The sequence below is a fragment of the Grampus griseus genome, assembly GCF_964374135.1.
Source record: "Grampus griseus genome assembly, chromosome: 3".
Classification (NCBI taxonomy): domain Eukaryota; kingdom Metazoa; phylum Chordata; class Mammalia; order Artiodactyla; family Delphinidae; genus Grampus; species Grampus griseus.
In genome coordinates this window covers 66,280,174-66,307,364 of record NC_139019.1, presented here as the reverse complement: position 1 = coordinate 66,307,364, position 27,191 = coordinate 66,280,174, and the positions used below count along the sequence as shown (strand labels likewise).

Here is a 27,191-nt window from a genome sequence, read left to right as displayed (position 1 = left end):
GCACTGACTTCTGGCTAGAATACAGCAAAAAATATGAATCCATTTCATTTCTAAATAATTACAAAGCAATAAATATTTTGTTTAATATATTTTGACTGTTTAATATATTTTGAAGGTAAAAAACTCCTCAAGGACATCATCCATGGTACACGTGCCAATTTTCCTATCCACCATCACACTATCAGCTGCAATACGTGAGCAATTAAGTCTTTAGTTTAATACTTTTAAAATGAAAGAGTAAAATACCAAAGTTTTAAAACAAGGAAAGATATTTGCCCTCATTAACTTCAGCCAAAGTGATATCTTTTTAAGTATATTCTCTATTGAGATTTTATACACACATATGCATGTTTTTTTCCTTTAAGGAGATAATAAAGACTCACTTTAATTAAAAAAAAGAATTAACATTCATATCTACTCTTTCATAGTTTAAATCTGAAAAAGAACAAAAGATACCTGTCACAGTTCCATGTTTACTGGAAACCATAAAAGGATTTCTGAATCTGTCCCACCCTAAAAAATGACCCATTTGGCAGTGATTCTCATGTACTTCCTTTTGTTAGAACTCAAAGAAAAAACATATTAATATGTATGGTGCACTCTTGAGACACACATCTGTACAAAAACCTCTAGGGGCCCTTATTAAAGAGGCAACACATTTCTCATCATTATAAAACTTCTGGTGTAATTTGAAACACAAAGCTGATTAAAAGATAACTTTAAAAAATAAAAGATGAATACAGAAATTATACCTGCATGAAAGGGCATTCCTCACAGTTTTTCTGCAACTGTGAACAGATTACCAAACCCCAGAAGACCGAACATAGAAATTAATTTCCTACTTTCCAATAAAACTAGAAACAAAATTAATTTTGTACAGATAAATGAAACATTAATAATAAAGGGAGGCATTCCTCCTGAGTGAGTGAAAATGTTACTTTTACATACAATTGTTTTTTGGTTTTGGGAGGGTTTTTTTTGGTTTTTTTTTTTGCGGTACGCGGGCCTCTCACTGCTGTGGCTCCTCCTGTTGCTGAGCACAGGCTCCGGACGTGCAGGCTCAGCGGCCATGGCTCATGGGCCTAGCCACTCCGCGGCATGTGGGATCTTCCCGGACTGGGGCACGAACCTGTGTCCCCTGCATCAGCAGGTGGACTCTCAACCACTGCGCCACCAGGGAAGCCCTTACATACAATATTGTATTTTTTTCTTCTTCTTCTTTTTGGTAGTTCATCAATATCTATAAGTAACAGCAAAGTTGACTTTTCCCTCCTGATATCAAGTGTATTTTAATAATCAGTATACCCTTAGCTCATTGAGACAACAAGACTCAGGATTCAGCTCAGACCAAAGCAGAATTTGCACCTGCTCAGCTCAGGGCCAGGATTCCCTGTGCTCTTCACATAGGGTTGCCAGATTTAGCAAATAAAATATAGGACACCTGTTAATTAGAATTTCAGATGAACAGTGAATTGTTTTAGTATATGTATATCCCATACCTTATATCTTACAGCCGTATCTCCATTAAAGATCTCCCCAATTTCCCAGCTGGATCAGCTGGTCTCCTGAGAATGCACAGGGAAGAGAAGAAAGGAAAATGCCTTATTTCTGTGCCTAGACACACACACACACACACACACACACACACACACACACACACACACACACACACACACACACACACACACACACACACACACACACAGCTTCGGCTCTGAGTTTCCCCTCTGCCACCTCATCATGCATCTCCAGGATTATCTTCTCCCACTCCCTAACACTCCTTTCTCCTCAGTACCATTTTATCTTAGAAGACACGTGGCTGAATGCTTAAATCACTGCTGTGCTCATACATATAGCTCTGTACTAAGTCATTTCTGACCAAGATAGGGTGAAGTTTTTCAAAGAGACACAGTGATGAAGAGGTTCCTAATGTGGGGTGGAAATTATCAGATACCAGTTTCTCTACTGCCACGTCATTTAGATGGCTACTATAAAGGGGTTAAAGTCACACCACATATTGTTCTGATAAAATGCAAAATGCCTGGTATGATTTAGGAAATTCTAAAAGATGAGCATTGAGCTTCAATAGAGAAGGAGAATGTTCTGTACTTTTATAGAAAAAGGGAAAGACATTTCCACATTTCTGATGTTAGAATAAAAAAAATTAGATGGCCTTACTCTCTGACTGCTCTTGGTAATACCTCCTGGAGATATCTTTGAAAAGCAGAGATTTTTTTCCAGTTCTATTTATTCTGTGGGAATACTTCTTATGGCAGTCAAGATCTGAGTGGCTAGAAAGCAGATAGTTTAAATATATAGCCACAGTTTAGAATGGCATATTTTATGTTTCATAAATCTTTATAGACAATCATCCTATGTGATATATTTCCTAGGATATTCTTGTTACTGAAGGAGACTTTCATCATAAAAGAATTTAAATATGGTAGTGTGTCCTACCTACTGACTTTTAGAGTGAGCATACAAAATACCAGCAAGTTGCAGGGAAGGAAGATACCAGTCGACAGAGTTTGAAACTTTTGCTTTGATTTTTCTCTGGGGCTTTTTCCAGGGTCAAGACCTATTAACAAAAGTCATATGAATTTCTCAGAGGAGTTCTTCTGGCTCTTTTCAAGCTGCCAGGTCTCCAGCTACTTGGTGCAAAGGTTATGCTAGAAAACCACAGAAGGAATGGAGGTGGAACTCGGTCCCCAGTCCCCTTCCCCCTCTCCTCTGGTTGGGTTGAATCTTAGCAGCTCCTTTTTCTTTTCCTTTATAGTTAATTACAAGATATTGAGTATGGCTCCCTGTGGTATACAGTAGGATCTTGTTGGTTATCTATTTTGTATATAGTAGTGTGTACCCAAACTCCTAATTTATCCCTCCCCCACCTCCCTCCTTTGGTAACCATCAATTTGTTTTCTATGTCTGTGAGTCTGTTTCTGTTTTGTAACTAAGTTCATTTGTATCAGTTTTTTAGATTCCACATATAAGTGATATCATATGATATTTGCCTTTCTCTGTGTGACTTACTTCACTTAGTATGATAATCTCTAGGTCCATCCATGTTGCTGTGAATGGCATTATTTCATTCTTTTTTATGGCTAATATTCCATTGTATATATACATCACATCTTTTTTATCCATTCCTCTGTTGATGGACATTTAGGTTGCTTCCATGTCTTGGCTATTGTAAATAGTGCTGCTATGAACATTGAGGTGCATGTATCTTTTTGAATTAGGGTTTTGTCTGGGTATATGCCCAGGAGTGGGATTGATGGGTCATATGGCAGCTGTATTTTTAGTTTTTTAAGGAGCCTCCATACTGTCCTCCATAGTGGCTGCACTAATTTATATTCCCACCAACAGCATAGGAGTGTTGCCTTTGCTCCATACTCTGTCAACCATTGTTTGTAGACTTTTGGTGATGGCCATTCTGACCGATGTGAGGTGGTACCTCATTGTAGTTTTGATTTGTTTTCTCTAATAAGTAGCAATGTTGAGCATCTTTTCATGTGCCTGTTGGCCATCTGTATGTCTTCTTTGGAGAAATGTCCTAAATATAGGTCTTCTGCCCATTTTTTATTGGGTTGTTTGGGGGGTTTTTGATATTGAGCTGTATGAGCTGTTTGTATATTTTGAAAATTAATCCCTTGTTGGTGGCATCACTTGCAAATATTTGCTCCCATTCCATAGGTTGTCTTTTCATTTTGTTTATGGTTTCCTTTGCTGTGCAAAAGCTTTTGAATTTGGTTCGGTCCCATTTGTTTATTTTCTAAGCAGTTCTTTAGCTCAACTTGTCATTCTCATAGTGGACTAGGGAATCACAGGATAACCTATGCTTGCTTGTCAGTTATAGAGAGGTTGATGGTACAGTGGAGTGTTACATCCCTTAATCTCATGCCAATTTGGGTCATTTGAGTGCATCTATGACAGGCCAGCAGTTAAATGTTCTCAAAAATACTCCCAAAGTTGTGCCATTTCCTCTTCTTTCCCAACACTTGCAACCCCCAGAGTACGCAGGAAACAAGGAATTTTAGAAAGATATCACAGCTCTCTTTCCCAATCAAAAATTAAATATCAGCCAACCAGCATTCACATCAATTACAGAAAAGTGAAGGAGAATGTATAACAATTTGAAAAGCAATAAAAGGCCCTTTACTGCCAGGGTAGGGGAAAAAAAGACAACATACTTGCATTTTGAGGCAATTATTATTAGAATCTCACATTGGTGCATTTTGAAAAAAATGCCCAACAGAAAGAACAATAGATGGCAAATAATGCAGCAAGCATTCTAAGTGAACATCAAATTCTAAGTGGTTTAGTAAATAATTTCTTGGGATATAATCAGAGAGCTACATATACCAGGAGCATGAAGCAAAGCAGGATTGGTTCAGTGGAATGTAGCATTCCTTGAAGCCAAAGACCTACTAGAACATAATTACAAAAGAGAGCAAGCTTCAGAGCCACAGGAAATCTCCTGAGAGCAACCATGGGGTGGAAATAATTTTCTCAGAGAATGCATATATTCATTTTAATGGTTTAAAATGATTCATGCACTGGTGGAAGAAAGACATGGAACTTGTCCCCACGTTTTTCTTTTCACTTCCCCCATATCAAACAAAAGTGTTCTATAATTGGACCTTTAAAGTCAATTCTTTAGTTAGGCAGTTTGAAAGCCTCACATAATTTCATTGAGGACTTTAGGAAGCAAAGAAATCTCAAACCAGATTTTTAAAAGGGCTTATGGAACAAAACAATATTTTGAAAGAGATAAAAATGAGTAGCCAGTATGAAATATGGTACAGAATTATATATGTCACCATGCTCTGTAGCTTTCAGAAAACTGGACTGTAGTTTCTCAGGGGATTTCAAATTAATTCCCATAGAAGGCCAAAGTAATGTTCTCCAAAGAACGTATAAACCTTTGGAGAAACAATATTAAAGAAATGCAGTTGTTTGCTGTATTTATAATATTATGTCCATAAGAATTAAATATCATCTAGAAATTAAGAAAAGTGAGTAGAAACTAAGAGTGGAGGATTTAGAAAGTGTACGCAGGACCACGATAAATACATTTTAATAGCTTGTTATGTCAGGATTTATTCAAAGAATCAGAAAAAAAAGTTCACAATTAATTTTGAAGCCTGAGTATCTGTCGCAGGCCTGGCATATGATGTAGAGGAAGTGTTGGACACAATTCTTTCAGACAAACGAATGTTGCAAATATCAAAAAGCCCTGTGGAACCTATAACATTTCAACATCAATTACTCAGTGCAAAGTTGCGAGTTTCCAATCCACCCTCGCTCCTGACATCAGTTGAGAGTTGCGAGATCTCCAAGACCACCTCCGATGTGATAATTCACTATACAGACTCACCGAATTCACTTAAAGCTATTATATTCGTAGTTAAGTTTATGGCAGTGAAAGGATACAGATAAAAGTCAGCCAAGAGAAGAGGCATTTGGGGCAAAATCCGGGAGAATTCCGAACATGAGCTTTCAGTTGCTCTCTCGGTGGAGGCTTGGACAGTGGTAACTCCTCTCAGCAATCATGTATCGCCAACCAGGGAAGCTCACCTCAGCCTTGATGGTCAGAGTTTTTATTGACGCTTAATCATATAGACATGGTTGACCACCTGCAAGGCTAAGTTTAGTCTCCAGCCCTCCAGTGGGTCAGGGTGGCTTATAGCCCCCACCATACATCACATTGTTATCATGGGCTATCTTGTGTGACCCAAGACCCCCATGTACACAAAGACACTCTTATCATGCAGGATTTTCCAAGGATTTATAGAGATTATCATCCCAGGAGTTGAGGGCAAAGATTAAACCCCCACCCCGCCACCTTGGATAAAGTTAATCTTTCACTGCACACTTATATTACACAAAGTTGTATGAACTGTACAACCCTTACTGGAATGATGTGTATGTGCAAACACTGTGACTATACTAGATTCAACAATCCTGAACTACACAGAATATTTGCCTGCTGACAAACTGTTTCTGTTGGCTATGGCCTTACCTCATCTGCACTTTTGGAGGGCAATCGTTTTATTCAAGATGCTTTGGGTTAGAAGATATTTTGACAGCTTCCTATTCCTTTCTGCCAATGAGGATTTTTGCTGCAGCACTGTTGGGATGTACTATAGTGAGGACTCATCCCCCAGCTTATTCTTCTGCAGACTGATAATCAATGCAGACTCTTGTTAACAATCTACTCTTTCCAACAAAAGCCTTTCCCCCCGCTTTGGTGTACTTTTTAGAAAGTGATTCTCAATATACACTATTTTCCAAGGAACGTTTCCCAGAATATTGGAATTTACCTGGATACTTGTTTCTTGTTTCCTTATTACATCTGAAAGAATGTACTTATATTTAGGCTAATTTTGTTACAGATTTTCATTGGTTTAGTGGAATTGATCGCAGAGAAAACCATCAAGAATGATATACCAGCCATTCAATCATGAAATGGTTTCAGGGTACTGGTAAATTTTCCTAGAAAATTGAATTCACTGAATAATAGCTAGAGTCTATGTCAGATAAAAGAATCAAACTTTGTTCCAACTTTTTATATCCAGTCACTAAGAGAAGTTTCACAAAGTGCAAAACTTCCAATAAGATTTTTTTAAACGTGATGCAGATTTACACCACTCACTGAAACTTTTACAAAGCAATTTTCTATACATTTTAAAACAATTTTTATTTTGCTTTTTTAATGAAAAGTTTTGATTTTTGGAATGCTCCAATATAAGGCAAAGCAGGATATAACTTAAAATGCAGCTTAGCCTAAAGCATATTAGTAATCTAGTCATAGCATCAGAAGCAAATGAAGCCTCTTATAAACACTATTCATATGGATAAATATATGTTTAACGTCATTTGTGCATATTAATTCTGTGAAATTTTTCATAAGACTTTAAATCAGCACATTGATTCAAGTTGTAACTCTGAAATTTTTAACAGTCCAAAAACTTCAAGTAATGTTGAAGTATATAAAAATGAGTTTTATGATGCAGAACCATAAACTAGTAAGTATAAGTCCTTTATGTCACCCACAAAAATCAGATTTCATGCTCACATAATATATAAATGGTTACTTTATGAAATAGATACTTAAATCCTAATATCTACCAAATTTCTACTATTTTTAAAATAGATCATAATTTTAACTAGGAATTGCTAATTTTAAAATGCCATGAATTCAATTACATGAATTTGGGATAAATGTAAATTTCTACATGCCCTATAAATCCATTTTACAAGCAAGAAATTTGGGAGATTCTGGCTTTAGAAAAATGTTATGAAAAAATTCAGAGTTTATTTGACCATAAATCAATCCACCATGACCCAAAATGTAATATAATAGTTTTAAATCTTAGACTGTTTTGATAGAAGCATTGTATCTACAGCAAAGGTATGCTTTATTTTTTGAGCCATTGGTATAATAACTAGGTACTATGTCCAAGCAAATACCACACTTTAATAGAACCACAGTTAAACCAGAGGGTATCCAATGGAATGAAATCAAGATAAGTCTGAAAATCACCTAACTTGTGGACTTTTTTAAGGAGCCGTGAATGATTAGCCTAAAGCATTGAATTTGAGTTTGAAAGGTTTGTGTTATTGTTCAATATGTCAGTGGTGTTTTTCTTTTGATAGCTAGACTTCTATGCTTGTTGAGAATAAAGCTCTAGATTGATAGATGGACGTTAGAAAGAGGCATATTTCAGCCTAATAAGAAGGCAGAATTTCAAAGTGTCTAAATACATACCTGCTTTGTTATACTGAGGCTTGCCACAGATAAGCTGAAAGTTCCATGTCAGAAATGTTAGCGAGGGAAGTTGGCACTAGCAGATCTATGCCTTCTCTTCCAAGTCTCAGATTCTTCCATTGTATGGACAGAATTCCATAAAAAGTGTTTCACGGATGAGAGCTAGAAAAGACTTTTTTTCCGAACTTCTTTATATGCACTCTGGATGAAAGGACAAATAATTGAAATTATATATGCTAAGTAAAGAATTCTTAGCTTTTGCACCCCCTCCCAGTACACACACACATGTTGCCCTAGGGAAATGGGTTTTTAATCTCTGTCCTTTCTCTGTTAAGGACCTCAGGTCTGTGTACAGGTATACTCAATAAAGCCAGTGCTATGTTTGACACCATTAACAATGCAAATGCAAGTAATAGAGGAAACTTGAGATAGCTTGATTCAACCCTTTTATTTCCACAATATCTGGAATCCCAAATATGGTTCTAGTCTCTACATATCAGAAGAGAAATAATGAAATCTAGAAGGGGACAACCAGAAGGCCACAGGGATAAAGCGATGTCACCTTGCTAAAATAATGACCTGTTAGCCTTGAAGAGCTCAGGGAGACTATAGAAAAATGCTTAAAACCACTTGGCTATTTGGATGATGTGAACATAAAATCCAAACGGTTAGAACAATGTGAATCTCTTTAAAATTTTTAATGAGGGGCTTCCCTGGTGGCATGGTGGTTAAGAATCCGCCTGCCAATTCAGGGGACACGGGTTCGAGCCCTGGTCCAGAAAGATTCCACATGCCACGGAGCAACAAAGCCTGTGTGCCACAACTACTGAGCCTGTACTCTAGAGCCTGCAAGCCACAACTACTGAGCCCACGTGCCTAAAGCCCGTACCCCGCAACAAGAGAAACCACCGCAATGAGAAGCCCGTGCACCACAATGAATAGTAACCCCTTCTCGCCACAACTAGAGAAAGCCCACATGCAGCAACGAAGACCCAATGCAGCCAAAAATAAATAAATTAAATTTTAAAAAAATTTTAATGAGTTAAGTTTAAGACAAATATTAGAAAGAAGTACATCTTTACAAACCTGATGACTTAGTAAATAAGTAGTATGTGCAAGAAATCCCCGAAGGATTTCTCAGTACTTGTGAAAGGCAGAGTCATAGCACATGACTGCTAAAAGAACGGGGGATGTGCCCCAGCCCGCTGACTGACTGAGTCATGGAGGATAACCTTGACTTCCTCCGTGATGCTTGGGAGCTTGCTACTGATGATGGCTACTCTGGCCTGAACAGACCATTGTCCCTACCAAAGAATGACGAGCTTCATCTTACAAAAAATATTGCTTCTAGCAACGTTTAATTGTTTTATTTTATCTGACAGTCTCTCTGTGTTGAGATCTGAATCCTCACTACAATCTGATTTGAATTTTATCTAGTATCACAGGAGAGTTGACATAAGAAAACCAAATCCAAGATCTCAATCACATTGAAGCAGTTTCATTATTCTCTCTTTTCTCCTGGTTTGTAACTATAGAAGCCTCTCCAAAGTACCTTGAGTTCCTTTTTGTCCAGGTCCCATGTGTTGGGAAAAACCTGAGAGACTCCTAAGCATATCATGTTTGAGTATCTGAGCAAACTTGTTACCAGCTAATTAGCTAAGCCTCCTCCTAAAACTGAAACTTATGCATACTCTTTTTTTTTTAATTGAAATATAGTTGAGTTATAATGTTGTGTTAGTTTCTGGTGTACAGCAAAGTGATTCAGTCATACATACATATAAAACTTTTTTTCAGATTCTTTTCCCTTATAGATTATTACAAGATATTGAGTATAGTTTCTTCTGCTATATGGTAGGTCCTTGTTGGTTATCTATTTTATATATAGTAGTATGTATATGTTAATACAAAATGCCTAATTTATCCCTCTTCCCTCCTCCTTTCCCCTTTGGTAACCATAAGTTTGCTTCCTGTGTCTGTGAGTCTGTTTCTGTTTTGTAAATAAGTTCATTTATATCTTTTTTTTTAGATTCTGCATATAAGCGATATCATATGATATTTGTCTTTCTCTGACTTACTTCTCTTAGTATGATAATCACCAGGTCCATCCATGTTGATGCAAATGGCATTATTTCATTCTTTTTATGGCTGGGTACTATTCCATTGTATACATGTACCACATCTTCTTTATCCATTCCTCTGTCAGTGGACATTTAGGTTGCTTCCATGTCTTTGCTATTGTAAACAGGGGTATACTCTTTCTAAAAACTCCCCAACTCTTTCTCAGGTTCACTGTTTTCCCTTCTATATGGAGATTTAATGTTCTCCATCAGTCTTTTCAGACTTTGAATTCAATCTAGGTGCTTAAATCTCTAAAATGTGTATGTGAAAGCACTTTTCCAGAATTTTTATAGATTTTATATAAAGTTAACTAAAAATACTGAGTTTGCACTCCTTTGCCAGGTAAAGCATTGAAATAGCATACTTTAGCAGGATCTTCCTAGTATTGAAGACAAGAAACAGCACATGTGCCACATGTTTGCACAGCAAGCACAAGATGTCATGCTAGAAGTTGCAAATGTGTGCCTTGTGTTCTCTGCTGTATCATCACTGAGAGACCTCCAAAAATGAAAGTATAGTTTTAGTACTTTTAGAGCCTAGTTTGGTTGATTCCAATACAGATTTAGGCTGTTCTTCTATGGGTATTTTTGGTTTTTTAATTATCCTGTTTTATGAAACTTCATTTAATTTTTCTAATGAGCACTCAAATGTCTATAACTTTCACACATTAAATCAGAAATGTCATAGCTGTATGTAGTTTCAGAGCTGCTGTTCTTTCCCTCTGTGTATTCTCCATTATGTGTAAAGAGATAGGTATAACTAATAATTCAACTACTGCTTTGGGGATTGATAGTTCCGTATTGAAACTTGTGCTGAAGACCAGTGATTTAAAAGAAAATTATTTCTTCCTGTATTTCCTTCCCCAAAAGTGGTAAAATACTATATTTTGAACTGTTGCAGATTTGCAATGAAAGTTAATGAATTTAAACTCTATTATGCCAAACATATACATTAAGTTTTCTAGCCGGGCTATGAAATTGGATTTTAGATTCTCTATTAAGTTGTTAACACCAGTCTCAGTGAAGCATTTGAACCCATACGTCAGAGAGATTGTCTGGAAACCATACAATGTACTCTCATTTTCTGCTGTTGCAATGACAACATCTCTCAAGATTTTTGGTGAGTGTTTGCATGGTATATCCTATACATGTGAGCTTTTGCTAACAGAGACATTGTTATTTACTAACACATTTCAGTCCAAAACTAGTTCCTTTTTGGTCAGTGCAAGCCAGAACATTGCTGACGGTAAAATTCGTATTAAAAGAACATAGATTCAGTTATGCCAGGATGATGAATTCTAGACTTGGCACAGTTCAGTATTCCCTTCTTCAAATATTTATTCAGAAACAGCCTTTGAGATATATTTTGTGTCAAGTTGAAAAATTATTCCCCCACAAGATGGGGATGGCACTTTGCATTCACCCTCAATGGCTCATAATCTTTCCATGGAACCAGCAGAAAGATTACCGCATTCTTGTCTGTTGTGTCTGTTAATGTGTCATACTCTCTTACTCTCTAGAGCTTTAGAGAAGAATATCTTTATTTTTGTCTTTCCAGGGGACTTTTTGTGATCATATGAGACTGAACCAACTGAAGAAGGCCATTTTTAAAACATTCCCCTTAATTTCAGAATGTTCAATGATATGGGTTAAATATTCTGTCATGAGATAATGGAGTTTCTTTTCTTTTTTCCCCTTTGGGGAATTTAATTTTCAGGTTTCTCTTTGACTATGTAGGCATGTTTCGATCTCAAGCAAGCTAAAAATTATCTTCCAATTGTAAGATGCCTCATAAAGTTAAAAGAGAAAACTTTGAAGAAATTTTCACTATACTAGTTGAACAAAGAAAAAATATAAATATAAAATAGAATAATAAATGTTTAGAATCTATAGGCTAAAAATGGTAAAATGTTCAAGTTTAAATATTATAAATACATTAATTTCTCTTAAAGTAATTTAAAATTTAATGCCATTCCTATCAGGATCCCAGTGTTCTGGTTTTGTTTCTTTTTTTTTTCTTCCTTTTTACCATACCTTATATGCTTACATTTACTAGCTTCAGTTTTTTAATTTTATATTGGAGTATACAATGTTGTGTTAGTTTCAGGTGTACAGCAAAGTGATTTAGTTACACATATACATGTATTTATTCTTCTTCAAGTTCTTTTCCCATTTAGGTTATTACAGAATAATGAGCAAAGTTTCCAGTGCTATACAGTAGGTCCTTGTTGATTATCTATTTAAAATATAGCCATGTGTATATGTCAATCCCAAACTCCCAATTTATCCCTTCCCCCTGGTAACCATAAGTAAGTTCATTCTCTAAGTCTGTGAGTCTGTGTGTTGTAAATAAGTTCATTTGTAACATTTTATTTTAGATTCCATATATAAGTAATATATAAGTAATATCATATGATATTTGTCTTTCTCTGTCTGACTTACTTCACTTACTATGATAATCTCCAGGTCCATCTACGTTGCTGCAAATGGCATTATTTCATTCTTTTTCATAGCTAAGTAATATTCCATTGTATATATGTACCACAGCTTCTTGTTCCATTCCTTGTCAATGGACATTTAGGTTGCTTCCATGTTGTGGTGATTGTAAACAGTGCTGCAGTGAATATTGGGGTGCATGTATCCTTTCAAACCACGGTTTTCTCTGGATATAAGCCCAGGAGTGAGATTGCTGGATCACGTGGTAGCTCTATTTTTAGTTTTTCTAAGGAACCTCCATACTGTTCTCTGTAGTGGCTGTGACAGTTTACATTCCCACCAGCAGTGTAGGAGGGTTCCCTTTTCTCCACACCCTCTCCAGCATTTATTGTTTGCAGACATTGATGATGGCCATTCTGACTGGTGTGAGGTGATATCTCATTGTAGATTTGATTGGCATTTCTCTAATACTTAGTGATGTTGAGCATCTTTTCATGTGCCTCTTGGTCACCTGTATGCCTTCTTTGGAGAAATGTCTGTTTAAGCCTTCTGCCCATTTTTTGAATAGGTTGTTTGTTGTTGTTGTTGTTGTTGTTACATATTTGTTGGAGTATAATTGCTTTACAATGATGTTACTTTCTGCTTTATAAAAAAGTGAATCAGTTATACATATACATATGTTCCCATATCTCTTCCCTCTTGCGTTTCCCTAGCTCCCACGCTCCCTATCCCACCCCTCTAGGTGGTCACAAAGCACCGAGCTGATCTCCCTGTGCTATGCGGCTGCTTCCGACTAGCTATCTATTTTACGTTTGGTAGTGTGTATAGGTCCATGCCACTCTCTCACTTTGTCACAGCTTACTCTTCCCCCTCGCCATATCCTCAAGTATATTCTCTAGTAGGTCTGTGTCTTTATTCCTGTCTTACCCCTAGGTTCTTCATGACATTTTTTTTTCTTAGATTCCACATATATGTGTTAGCATACAGTATTTGTCTTTCTCTTTCTGACTTACTTCACTCTGTATGACAGACTCTAGGTCCATCCACCTCACTACAAATAACTCCATTTCTTTCTATGGCTGAGTAATATTCCATTGTATATATGTGCCACATCATCTTTATCCATTCATCTGATGATGGACACTTAGATTGTTTCCATCACCTGGCTATTGTAAATAGAGCTGCAATGAACATTTTGGTACATGACCCTTTTTGAATTATGGTTTTCTCAGGGTATATGCCCAGTAGTGGGATTGTGGGATTATATGGTAGTTGTATTTGGAGTTTTTTAAGGAACCTCCATACTGTTCTCCATAGTGGCTGTACCAATTCACATTCCCACCAGCAGTGCAAGAGTGTTCCCTTTTCTCCACAACCTCTCCAACATTTATTGTTTGTAGATTTTTTGATGATGGCCATTCTGACTGGTGTGAGATGATATCTCATTGTAGTTTTGATTTGCATTTCTCTAATGATTAATGATGTTGAGCATTCTTTCATGTGTTTGTTGGCAGTCTGTATATCTTCTTTAGAAAAATGTCTATTTAGGTCATCTGCCCATTTTTGGATTGGGTTATTTGTTGTTTTGTTATTGAGCTGCATGCACTGCTTGTAAATTTTGGAGATGAATCCTTTGTCAGTTGCTTCATTTGCAAATATTTTCCCCCATTCAGAGGGTTGTCTTTTCGTCTTGTTTATGGTTTCCTTTGCTGTGCAAAAGCTTTTAAGTTTCATTAGGTCCCATTTGTTTATTTTTGCTTTTATTTCCATTTCTCTAGGAGGTGGGAGAAAAAGGATCTTGATGTGATTTATGTCAGAGTGTTCTGCCTATGTTTTCCTCTAAGAGTTTGATAGTTTCTGGCCTTCCATTTAGGTCTTTAATCCATTTTGAGCTTATTTTTGTGTATGGTTTTAGGGAGTGATCTAGTCTCATACTTTTTCATGTAGCTGTCCAGTTTTCCCAGCACCACTTATTGAAGAGGCTGTCCTTTCTCCACTGTACATTCCTGCCTCCTTTATCAAAGATAAGGTGACCATATGTGTGTGGGTTTATCACTGGGCTTTCTATCCTGTTCCATTGATCTATATTTCTGTTTTTGTGCCAGTACCATACTGTCTTGATTACTGTAGCTCTGTAGTATAGTCTGAAGTCACAGAGCCTGATTCCTGCAGCTCCATTTTTCGTTCTTAAGATTGCTTTCGCTAATCGGGATCTTTTCTGTTTCCATACAAATTGTGAAATTTTTTGTTCTATGTCTGTGAAAAATGCCAAGGGTAGTTTGATAGGGATTGCATTGAATCTGTAGATTGCTTTGGGTAGTGGAGTCATTTTCACAATGTTGATTCTTCCAATCCAAGAACATGGTATATCTCTCCATCTATTTGTATCATCTTTAATTTCTTTTATCAGTATCTTATAATTTTCTGCATACAGGTCTTTTGTCTCCTTAGGTAGGTTTATTCCTAGATATTTTATTCTTTTTGTTGCAGTGGTAAATGGGAGTGTTTTCTTCACTTCACTTTCAGATTTTTCATCATTAGTGTATAGGAATGCCAGAAATTTCTGTGCATTAATTTTGTATCCTGCTACTTTACCAAATTTATTGATTAGCTCTAGTAGTTTTCTGGTAGAATCTTTAGGATTCTCTATGTATAGTATCATGTCATCTGCAAAGAGTGACAGCTTTACTTCTTTTCTGATTTGGATTCCTTTTATTTCCTTTTCTTCTCAGATTGCTGTTGCTAAAACTTCCAAAATTATGTTGAATAAGAGTGGTGAGAGTGGGCAACCTTGTCTTGTTCCTGATCTTAGTGGAAATGCTTTCAGGTTTTCACCATTGAGGATGATGTTGGCTGTGGGTTTGTCATATATGGCCTTTATTATGTTGAGGAAAGTTCCCTCTATGCCTACTTTCTGGAGGGTTTTTATCATAAATGGGTGTTGAATTTTGTCAAAAGCTTTCTCTGCTTCTGTTGAGATGACCATATGGCTTTTCTCCTTCATTTTGTTAATATGGTGTATCACATTGATTGATTTGCGTATATTGAAGAATCCTTGCATTCCTGGGATAAACTCCACTTGATCATGGTGTATGATCCTTTTAATGTGCTGTTGCTTTCTGTTTGCTAGTATTTTGTTGAGGATTTCTGCATCTATATGCATCAGTGATAATTGGCATGTAGTTTTCTTTCTTTGTGACATTTTAGTCTGGTTTTGGTATCAGGGTGATGGTGGCCTCGTAGAATGAGTTTGGGAGTGTTCCTCCCTCTGCTATATTTTGGAAGAGTTTGAGAAGGATAGGTGTTAGCTCTTCTCTAAATGTTGGATAGAATTCGCCTGTGAAGCCATCTGGTCCTGGGCTTTTGTTTGTTGGAAGATTTTTAATTTTTAATCACAGTTTCAATTTCAGTGCTTGTGATTGGTCTGTTCATATTTTCTATTTCTTCCTGATTCAGTCTTAGCAGGTTGTGCATTACTAAGAATTTGCCCATTTCTTCCAGGTTGTCCATTTTATTGGCATAGAGTTGCTTGTAGTAATCTCTCATGATCTTTTGTATTTCTGCAGTGTCAGTTGTTACTTCTCCTTTTTCATTTCTAATTCTATTGATTTGAGTCTTCTCCCTTTTTTTCTTGATGAGTCTGGCTAGTGGTTTGTCAATTTTGTTTATCTTCTCAAAGAGCCAGCTTTTAGTTTTATTGATCTTTGCTATCATTTCCTTCATTTACTTTTCATTTATTTCTGATCTGATCTTTATGATTTCTTTCTGTCTGCTAACTTTGGGGTGTTTTTGTTATTTCTCTAATTGCTTTAGGTGCAAGGTTAGGTTGTTTATTCGAGATGTTTCCTGTTTCTTAAGGTAGGATTGTAGTGCTATAAACTTCCCTCTTAGAACTGCTTTTGCTGCATCCCATAGGTTTTGGGTCGTCGTGTCTCCATTGTCATTTGTTTCTAGGTATTTTTTGATTACTCTTTGATTTCTTCAGTGACTACTTCGTTACTGAGTAGTGAATTGTTTAGCCTCCATGTGTTTGTATTTTTTTATAGATCTTTTCCTGTAATTGATATCTAGTCTCATAGCATTGTTGTGGAAAAGATACTTGATACAATTTCAATTTTCTTAAGTTTACCAAGGCTTGATTTGTGACCCAACATATGATGTATCCTGGAGAATGTTCCATGAGCACTTGAGAAAAATGCGTATTCTGTTGTTTTTGGATGGAATGTCCTCTAAATATCAATTAAGTCCATCTTGTTTAATGTATAATTTAAAGCTTGTGTTTTCTTATTTATTTTCATTTTGGATGATCTGTCCATTGGTGAAAGTGGGGTGTTAAAGTCCCCTACTATGAATGTGTTACTGTCGATTTCTCCTTTCATGGTTGTTAGCACTTGCCTTATGTATTGAGGTGCTCCGGTGTTGGGTGCATAAACATTGATAATTGTTATATCTTCTTCTTGGATCAATCCCTTGATCATTATGTAGTGTCCCTCCTTATCTCTTGTAACAGTCTTTATTTTAATGTCTATTTTGTCTGATATGAGAATTGCTACTCCAGCTTTCTTTTGGTTTCCGTTTGCATGGAATATCTTTTTCCATCCCCTTACTTTCAGTCTGTATGTGTCTCTAGGTCTGAGGTGGGTCTCTTGTAGACAGCATATATATGGGTCTTGTTTTTGAATCCATTCAGCCAGTCTGTATCTTTTAGTAGGAGCATTTAATCCATTTACATTTAAGGTAATTATCAATATGTATGTTCCTATTCCCATTTTCTTAATTGTTTTGGTTTGTTATTATAGGTCTTTTTCTTCTCTTGTGTTTCTTGCCTAGAGAAGATCCTTTAGCATTTGTTGTAAAGCTGGTTTGGTGGTGCTGAACTCTCTCAGCTTTTGCTTGTCTGTAAAGGTTTTAATTTCTCCATCAAATCTGAATGAGATCCTTGCTGGGTAGAGTAATCTTGGTTGTAGGTTTTTCCCTTTCATCACTTTAAATATGTCCTGCCAGTCCCTTCTGGCTTGCAGAGTTTCTGCTGAAAGATCAGCTGTTAACCTTATGGGGATTCCCTTGTGTGTTATTTGTTGTTTTTTCCTTGCTGCTTTTAATATGTTTTCTTTGTATTAAATTTTTGACAGTTTGATTAATATGTGTCTTGGCGTGTTTCTCCTTGGATTTATCCTGTATGGGACTCTCTGTGCTTCCTGGACTTGATTAACTATTTCCTTTCCCATATTAGGGAAGTTTTCAACTATAATCTCTTCAAATATTTTCTCAGCCCCTTTCTTTTTCTCTTCTTCTTCTGGAACCCCTATAATTCGAATGTTGGTGTGTTTAATGTTGTCCCAGAGGTCTGAGACTGTCCTCAGTTCTTTTCATTCTTTTCTCTTTATTCTGCTCTGCAGTAGTTATTTCCACTAGTTTATCTTCCAGGTCACTTATCTGTTCTTCTGCCTCAGTTTTTCTGCTATTGATCCCTTCTACAGTATTTTTAATTTCATTTATCATATTGATCATTATTGCCTGTTTCATCTTTAGTTCTTCTAGGTCCTTGTTAAATGTTTCTTGCATTTTGTCTATTCTATTTCCAAGATTTTGGATCACCTTTACTATCATTATTCTGAATTCTTTTTCAGGTAAACTGCCTATTTCCTCTTCATTTCTTAGGTCTGGTGGGTTTTTACCTTGTTCCTTCATCTGCTGTGTGTTTTTCTGTCTTCTCATTTTGCTTATATTACTGTGTTTGGCGTCTTTTTGCAGGCTGCGGGTTCGTAGTTCACGTTGTTTTTGGTGTCTGTCCCTAGTGGCTAAAGTTGTTTCAGTGGGTTTTGTAGGCTTCCTGGTGGAGGGGACTAGTGCCTGTGTTCTGGTGGATTAGGCTGGATCTTGTCTTTCTGGTGGCCAGGTCCACGTCTGGTGGTGTGTTTTGGGGTGTCTGTGGACTGATGATTTTAGGCAGCCTCTCTGCTAATGGGTGGGGTTGTGTTACTGTCTTGCTAGTTGTTTGGCATAGGGTGTCCAGCACTGTAGCTTGCTGGTCGTTGAGTGAAGCTGGGTGTTGGTGTTGAGATGGAGATCTCTGGGAGAGTTTCGCCATTTGATATTACGTGGAGCTGGGAGGTCTCTTGTGGACCAGTGTCCTGAAGTTGGCTCTCCCACCTCAGAGGCACAGCACTGACTCCTGGCTGCAGCACCAAGAGCTTCATCCATGTGGCACAGAATAAAAGGGAGAAAAAGTAGGAAGAAATAGAGGATAAAAGAAAAGAAAAGAAAGTAAGATAAAATAAAATAAAGTTATTTATTAAGAAAAAAAAGGACGGATAGAACCCTGGGACAAATGGTGAAAGCAAAGCTATACAGACAAAATCTCACACAGAAGCATACACATACACACTCACAAAAAGAGGAAAAGGGGAAAATATAATAAATCTTGCTCTCAAAGTCCACCTCCTCAATTTGGGATGATTCGTTATCTATTCAGGTATTCCACAGATGCAGGGTACATCAAGTTGATTGTGGAGATTTAATCCGCTGCTCCTGAGGCTGCTGGGAGAGATTTCCCTTTCTCTTCTTTGTTCGCACAGCTCCCAGGGCTCAGCTTTGGATTTGGCCCCACCTCTCCATGTAGGTCACTGGAGGGCGTCTGTTCTTCGCTCAGACAGGACGGGGTTAAAGGAGCCGCTGATTCGGGGGCTCTGGCTCACTCAGGCCTGGGGTAGGGAGGGGCACGATGCAGGGCAAGCCTGCAGTGGCAGAGGCCAGTGGGACATTGCATCAGCCTGAGGCGTGCCGTGCGTTCTCTCTGGGACGTTGTCCCTGGATTCCGGGACCCTGGCAGTGGCGGGCTGCACAGGCTTCCCAGAAGGGAGGTGTGGAGAGTGACCTGTGCTGGCACATAGGCTTCTTGGTGGTGGCAGTAGCAGCCTTAGCATCTCATGCCCGTCTCTGGGGTCCGCGCTTTTAGCCGCGGCTCGCGCCCATCTCTGGAGCTCCTTTAAGCAGCACTCTTAATCCCCTCTCCTTGCGCACCAGGAAACAAAGAGGTAAGAAAAAGTCTCCTGCCTCTTCGGCAGGTCTAGACTTTTCCCTGGACTCCTTCCCGGCTAGCCATGGTGCACTAACCCCCTGCAGGCTGTGTTCATGCTGCCATGCCTCTCCCTGCACTCCCACCCACGCCGGCCCTGGCGGGTGAGCAGACAAGCCTCTCGGGCTGGTGAATGCCAGTCGGCACTGATCCTCTGTGCGGGAATCTCTCCGCTTTGCCCTCCGCACCCTTGTTGCTGCGCTGTCCTCCTCAGCTCCGAAGCTTCCCCCCTCCGCCACATGCAGTCTCTGCCCGCGAAGGGGCTTCCTTGTGTGTGGAAACCTTTCCTCCTTCACAGCTCCCTCCCACTGGTGCAGGTTCCGTCCCGATTCTTTTGTCTCTGTTTATTCTTTTTTTCTTTTGCCCTACCCAGGTACGTGGGGACTTTCTTGCCTTTTGGGAGGTCTGAGGTCTTCTGCCAGCGTTCAGTAGGTGTTCTGTAGGAGTTGTTCCACATGTAGATGTATTTCTGATGTATCCGTGGGGAGGAAGGTGATCTCTGCGTCTTACTCTTCCGCCATCTTCCGATTGTTTTTTTGACATTGAGCTACATGAGCTCTTTGTAAATTTTGGAGATTAATCCCTTTTCTGTCACAGCATTTGCAAATATTTTTTCCCATTCCGTGGGTTATATTTTCATTTTGTTTATGGTTTCCTTTGCTGCGCAAAAGCTTTTAAAATTAATTAGGTCCCAGTTGTTTATTTTTGTTTTTATTTTCATTATGCTAGGAGATGGATTAAAAAAGATACTGCTGCGATTTATGTCAAAGTGTGTTCTGCCTAGGTTCTCCCCTAAGAGTACTATAGTATCCAGTCTTACATTTAGGTCCTTAATCCATTTTGAGTTTATTTTTATGCATGGTGTTAAAGAATGTTCTAATTTCATTTTTTTACTTGTAGCTGTCCATTTATCCCAGCACCATTTATTGAAGAGACTGTCTTTTCTCCACTGCACTGTATATTCTTGCCTACTTTGTCATAGATTAATTGACCATAGGTGCATGGGTTTATTTCTGGGCTTTCTATTCTATTCCATTGACTATATTTCTGTTTTTTATGCCAGTACCATATTGCTTTGATAACTGTACCTTCGTAGTATAGTCTGAAGTTAGGGAGCCTCATTCCTCCAGCTGTTTTTCTTTCTCAAAATTGCTTTGCCTATTCAGGGTCTTTTATGTTTCCATACATATTTTTTAATTGTTTGTTCTAGTTCTGTGAAAAATACCATTAGGAATTTGATAGGGACTGCAGTGAATCTATAGATTGCCTTGGGTAGTGTAGTCATATTCACAATATTGATTCTTCCAATCCTAGAACATGGTATATCTTTCCATCTGTTTCTGTCATCTTCTGTTTCTTTCATCAGCATCTTATTGTTTTTGGAATACAGGTCTCTTGCCTCCTTAGGTAGGTTTATTCCTAGGTATTTTATTCTTTTTGAAGCAATAGTAAATGGTATTATTTCCTTAATTCTTGTTTCTGATCTTTCATTGTTAGTGTACAGAAATACGACAGATTTCTGTGTATTAATTTTGTATCCTGTAACTTTACCAAATTTAACCTCCAGGTGTTCGTGTTTTTTTCCTGTAATTGATTTCTAATCTCATAGCTTTGTAGTTGGAAAAGATGCTTGATATGATTTCAATTTTCTTAAATCTACCAATGCTTTATTTGTTTCTCAGTATGTGATCTATCTTGGAGAATGTTCCATGTACATTTGAGAAGAAAGTGTATTCTGCTGCTTTCAGATGGAATGTCCTATAATTAAGTCTATCTGTTCTAATGTGTCACTTAAGGCTTCTGTTTCCTTATTGATTTTTCTATCTGGATGATCTGTCCATTGATGAAAGTGGGGTGTTAAATCTCCTTTTATAGATTTTTACCATTTGCCTTATATATTGAATATATTGAGGTGCTCCTATGTTTGGGGCACATGTATTTACAATTATTATATCTTCTTCTTGGATTCCTTGATCATTATGTAGTGTCCTTCTTTGTCACTTGTAACAGTCTTTATTTTAAAGTCTATTTTGTCTGATACGAGTATTGCTGCTCCATCTTTCGTTTGATTGCCATTTGCATGGAATACCTTTTTCCATCTCCTGTCAGTCTGTATGTGTCCCTAGATCTGAAGTGGGTCTCTTTTAGACAGCATATATATGGGTCTTGCTTTTATATCCATTCAGCCAGTCTATGTCTTTTAGTTGGAGCATTTGATCTGTTTATGCTTAAGGTAATTATTGATATGTATGTTCTTACTGCCATTTGGTCAATTGTTTTAGATTTCTTTTTGTAGGTCTTTTTTCTTCCCTTCCTCGCTTGTTCTCTTCCTTTGTCATCTGATGACTGACTTTAGTGTTGTGTTTAGATTCATTTTTCTTTTGTGTGTGTGTACCTATTGTGAATTTTCAGTTTGCAGTGACCATGAGGTTTTGATAAAGGCAGTCTGTATATAAACAAACAAGATTGTTTTAAGTTGCTGGTCTTTTCATTTCAAGTACATTTCCAGTATCCTGCATTTGTACTCTCCTCACGATTGCTGGCTTTGATATATTTGTGTGTGGATGATTTCCTACTTCTACTGTATGTTTGCCTTTACCTCTGAGCTTTTCCATTTATAATTTTCTCATTTGTAGTTGTGGCCTTTTCTTTTCCACCTAGAGAAGTTCCTTTAGCATTTGTTGCAAAGCTGGTCTGGTGGTGCTAAAAAATCTTAGCTTTGCTTGTCTGTAAAGCTTTTGACTTCTCTGTTGAACCTGAATGAGAGCCCTGCTGGTTAGAGTATTCTTGGTTGTAGGTTCTTCCCTTTCCTCACTTTATATATATAGTGCCACTCCCTTCTAGCTTGTAGAGTTTTTGCTGAGAGATCAGCTGATTACCTTACGAGAATTCTCTTGTGTTATCTGTTGCTTTTCCCTTGTTGCTTTCATTATTTTTTTTCTTTGTCTTTAATTTTTGTCAATTTGATTACTATGTGTCGGTGTGTTCCTCCTTAGGTGTAGCCTGCCTGGGACTCTCTGTGCTTCCTGGACTTGGGTGACTATTTCCTTTCCCATGTCAGGGAATTTTTCAGCTATTATCTCTTCAAATATTTTCTCAGGTCCTTTCTCTCTCTCTTCTCCTTCTAGGACCCTTATAATGTGAATGTTGGTGTGTTTATGTTGTCCCAGAGGTCTCTCAGGCTGTTTCATTTCTTTTCATTCTTTTTTCTTTATTCTATTCTGCAGCAGTGATTTCCACCATTCTGTCTATCAGCTCACTTAGCCATTCTTCTGCTTCAGTTATTCTGCTATTGATTCCTTCTAGTATATTCTTCATTTCAGTTATTCTATTATTCATCTCTGTTTGTTTCTAGGTCTTTGTTAAACATTTCTTGCATCTTTTTTATCTGTACCTCCATTCTTTTTCCAACATCTTGGATCATCTTTACTATCATTTCTCTGAATTCTTTTTTGGGTAGATTGCCTATCTGCATTTCACTTAGTTGTTCTCCTGGGGTTTTATCTTGTTCCTTCATCTGGGACATATCCCTCTGCCATCTCATTTTGTCTAATTTCCTTTGATTGCATTTTCCATTCTGCAGGCTGCAAGGTTGTAATTCTTCTTGCTTCTGCTCTCTGCTCCCTGGTGGATGAGGCTGTCTAAGAGGCTTGTGCAGGCTTCCTGGTGTGAGGGACTGGATCCTGACCACTGGTGGGTGGGCAGGGCTGTGCTCAGGAAGACTTTAAGCAAACTGTCTGCTGAGGGGTGGAGCTGTGTTTCCACCCTGGTGGTTGTTTGGCCTGAGGAGACCCAGCACTGGAGCCTACAGGCTGTTGGGTAAGGCTAGGTGTGAGGAGGAAATGGCAGCCTCCAGGAGGGCTCACACAATGAGTACTCATCAGAGCTGCCACTGCCAGTGTCTTTGTCCTGGCAATGAGCCACAGTTGCCCTCTGCCTCCACAGGAGACCCTCCAATACTAGCAGGTAGGTCTGGCCCAGTCTCTTTGGAGGTCACTCCTTTCTCCCGAGTCCTTGTGTGCACGAGACCTTGTGTGCATCCTCCAAGAGTGGAGTTTCTGTTTCTCCCAGTCCTATGGAATTCCTGCAGTCAAATCCTGCTGGCCTTCAAAACCAGATTCTCACAGGCTCCTCCTCACATTGTGGCTTCTTCTTTGTCTTTGGATGTAGAATATCCATTTTGGTAGGTTCCAGCAGGTTTTTTGTTTGTTTTTTGTCAGTTGTTGTTTAGTTAGCTGTGATTTTGGTGTTTTCATAAGAAGAGGTGAGCTCACATCCTTCTACTCTGCCATCTTGTCTCCATCCTTATTAACTTCAATTTTTGTCAAATGTATGCTGATAGCTTCTCCCCATGTTTTCTTGTGGTCTCTGGTAGGTCCTTGGATGATGATTCTTTGAAGGAGGGGAGATGGTGTACCTTTTAGTCTGGGTCTAGGTGCAGTCCAAGTGCTCACAGCAAAAGTAAGCACATATGAAAAACTCAGTCATTCAGACCACGCGCCACTACTCCACACTGTGCCAACAGCCAACTGCCGATTTTGTTTTATTTTTTTCTAAAGCAAGCACTTCTCAAAGTTTACTGTAAAAGCCTCTTGGGAGAAAAATGGACATAAACACCTCAAAAAAGCATTGAAACAAAAGAAGTATGAAGAAGTCATGGGATGCCAACATGTCAGAATATTATAGGTCACAGTGGTCACAAGAGTATTGTATGGATCCAGGAATTAATAGACAAGGCAAGAAAAAAGTAGTTACTAGCATTGATTGTGGTTGTCTCTCTTGATAATGGGTTAATTTTGTTCTCTATGTGAGAAGTAAGCCAAAGACATTGTGATAGAGACCGTTATGCTCCTCTCCATTTCCCAGCCTCCTTTGCAGTTGGGCTGAGGTCATATAATTAGTTAAGGTCAATGAGATGTATCCAGAAATGATTGAAGCTGCTTCCATACCTGTTTTTTCAAACATCCTGTGTAATCTAACAGCTTTCTCTCTCGTTGCCCCTTGTGAATGTGGATGCCACGTTTTTCAGATACTGGTGGTAATTTGCAACAGCCTGGATCTCTGAATCACTCCTTAGAAGAGACAACCTTCAGCAAGCTAACCAACAGCAGCCTGTGACAGAAGCAAAAAATAAATATCTGTTGCATTAAAAAAAGAAAAAACCTGACCTTTTAAAAAAAAACCATAAAAATGATAAATCTATGTATTCCTGCCTCAGACAGTTGAAATACATTTTCAACTTATTTAAGTCTTTAAACATTCATTGGCTAGTCAATTTAAAAATGATCATTAAAAAGAAGCTGCATTATGTCTCGAAAAATATAACATGATTAGCTATCAGATCTCACGTATGAGAAAAATGATCCAAACAAGAAAATAATAAAAATAATTCCCCCAAAAAAGGCCATATGATTGATAGTCTGTTCATCTTTACTAGGTTTTCCAGGGCAATTTTGACAATGATACACACAGAAAAAACGTCATCGACCCTCCTATCTATGCACGGCACATAAGGATCCTTCCTTGGTCCTGGTATGGGAGGATCACGCTGCGGTCTGAGCTGCTGGGCTGCACAGAGGAGGAGTGAGGAGATCCCACAGCCCACAACCCTCCTCCCTATTTCCCTAAAAGTATCTCCACGGAATGAACTCTGCAAAGTCTATCGGAAACTGAATGGAATTTTTCATGAAATTACGGTAGGCCATTAACTGTCTTCTTAAGGAGGTCTAAGCCTGCCTTTTCAAAGGTTTAATTTGATTTTTATCATTTAAATTTCTTAAGCAACATCACATTAGCTGTGAATTACTTTTCGCATTGTTTTCTGACTTCTTCATACTGGTTGAAATATATTAGGCAAAGAAAGTAGCACTCTTGATAGCAAGGGTAAAAAAATCTCATAGTTATCAAATAAAAGCAAGAGTTGTTAGAGCTTTCATAATCAATACTCAACTTATTCTTATAAAAAGAATACTGCAATGTTAGCAATAAGTTTTTTTTCCCTTCTGTAATGAATCTATATTATCCTAATTATTTCCCTGTGCCTGACAAACACTGTCAGAGTTTATAACCAAAATTTGAAGAAGAATCTGTAACATGCAATACTAACTGAAATTATAATTCTCATCTTACTTCTCTAATCAGAGATTATGTGATCTTTCTCTTAGTGCTATTCTATGTATTATATATTGCCTGAATAAGTCCATACTTTTCCCCATTGACTTTTGTCCTATTACTTGCCTAAAAGAAGTATCATGTTTGTGTGTGTGTGTGTGTGTGTGTGTATATACACACGCACATATATATACACATATATATGAAACATGATTATCAGTAGATTGAGCATATTTAGTATCAGTAGATTGAATCTGCAATTCTCTTGTTTTTGAAGGAAGCTATAACTATGTACTCTCCAAATATTTCCTTTATAAAGACCTCAATACTACCATTTTGCAAAATTAACAACAAAATCACATTATGTTTCTTTAAGACAAAATTTAAATCTTTGTTTTGATGGTATTTCCATAGCCTTTACTTTAAAATAATAGAAAAATTGTTTGTCTACTTTTTTTTTAGCAAATATTGACATAGTGCTGCATAACTTGGCCAAGCATATTCATCATTTCTTTGTTCATCTCTGTACTTCCTGTGAAACTAGAATTTCATTGAGGTTTGAAATTAGTGGTGGTTTCTCAGGAAAGCACAGTGCATAGACATTTGTGAGAAGAGAAGTGTTTACTAATGACAAAAACCATTTTCAGGGTGAAAATTGATTTCTATCTATTTTGCTTCAAAGGTCCTGAAAAAATAATAAGCAGTTATCATAATGATTTGTTATTGATAATGAGGTTTCATTGCCATTCTCTCAAATTAAGGCTCACACTGCCTCCATTGAAAGTCCTCAACATCTAATTTATAAGCTTTACAAGTATTTGTTTTATAAGGCTTAGACACAGAATTACTGGGGTTTTAAATTGTGTCCTGAAAAAGAAAGTATGGTATGTGTACAAAACATTGACGTCCTGTGCAACACTGCTAAGTTCTTTTTTCCTTATTATTTGTGCTGCATAACAGAAGCCACTAGAATGTTGTTACTGTCTTGTCTGTCCATGTGTTAACAGCATTTCTTGATGATGTATATATGGAGTGGTCTTCAATCATAGTGAATTTAAAGAGAAAGTCAATCAATCATAATGGCATTTTTAATAAGAGCAAACTTAGGACTGGCTGGCCACGTATTTGTCCTATGCCCACATGCTTTCTACTTCAGGCTCTTATTATAAAATTGTTGATTTGAAGCATCTGAAATGGTGATCAGTTTTTAGCATCTTTCTTTCAAAAACAAAATTGCCATGCCATCAATATCATCTTTTTAAGATAACTTTAAATTAGGAATTTAAGTATTTTTAATTTGCTAAATTTTAAGGTCATGTTACAAATAATTGCTTAGGTCCCAAGCTATACACACACTCACTATGTAGCCAATGGCCCTTATTTCTTTAAAGATTTACTGTCCCACCAAATTTCTAGCCATTCTCTCTTGCAGGTTATGCACAATTCTTGATTCTTTTCAGAGTCCTTAAAATTATGAGTAATTTTTTGTAATGATTTACTTTCTCAAAATTATTCATGGATTCTTATGATGTTTGTTTTAATTTTATTTTACTGGTAGTTTTTTTAAAAAAAATTTTTCAAAGGGAGTTTGTTAAAATTTTGTTACCTTTTAGAAATACATACAAATGGCTTTCTGTTGCTTGTGCATTTTCTCTCTGCTCTATACGTTTTTCACCAA

At 37.5% G+C, this 27,191-nt stretch overlaps 1 protein-coding gene across 2 annotated transcripts in view; it reads left to right on the top strand.

Annotated features, from left to right (window-relative positions):
- The window catches only part of EDIL3 (EGF like repeats and discoidin domains 3), a gene marked incomplete at both ends in the record, with an annotated part of 427,613 nt that extends 402,624 nt beyond the window's left edge, over nt 1-24,989 (top strand). For both annotated transcript variants that reach the window (XM_082652203.1, XM_082652202.1), the window contains one exon: nt 24,840-24,989. In XM_082652203.1, the coding sequence (XP_082508329.1) occupies nt 24,840-24,989 (150 nt within the window). The remainder of the gene's footprint in view (nt 1-24,839) is intronic.
- Between the last annotated feature and the right edge of the window lie 2,202 nt (nt 24,990-27,191).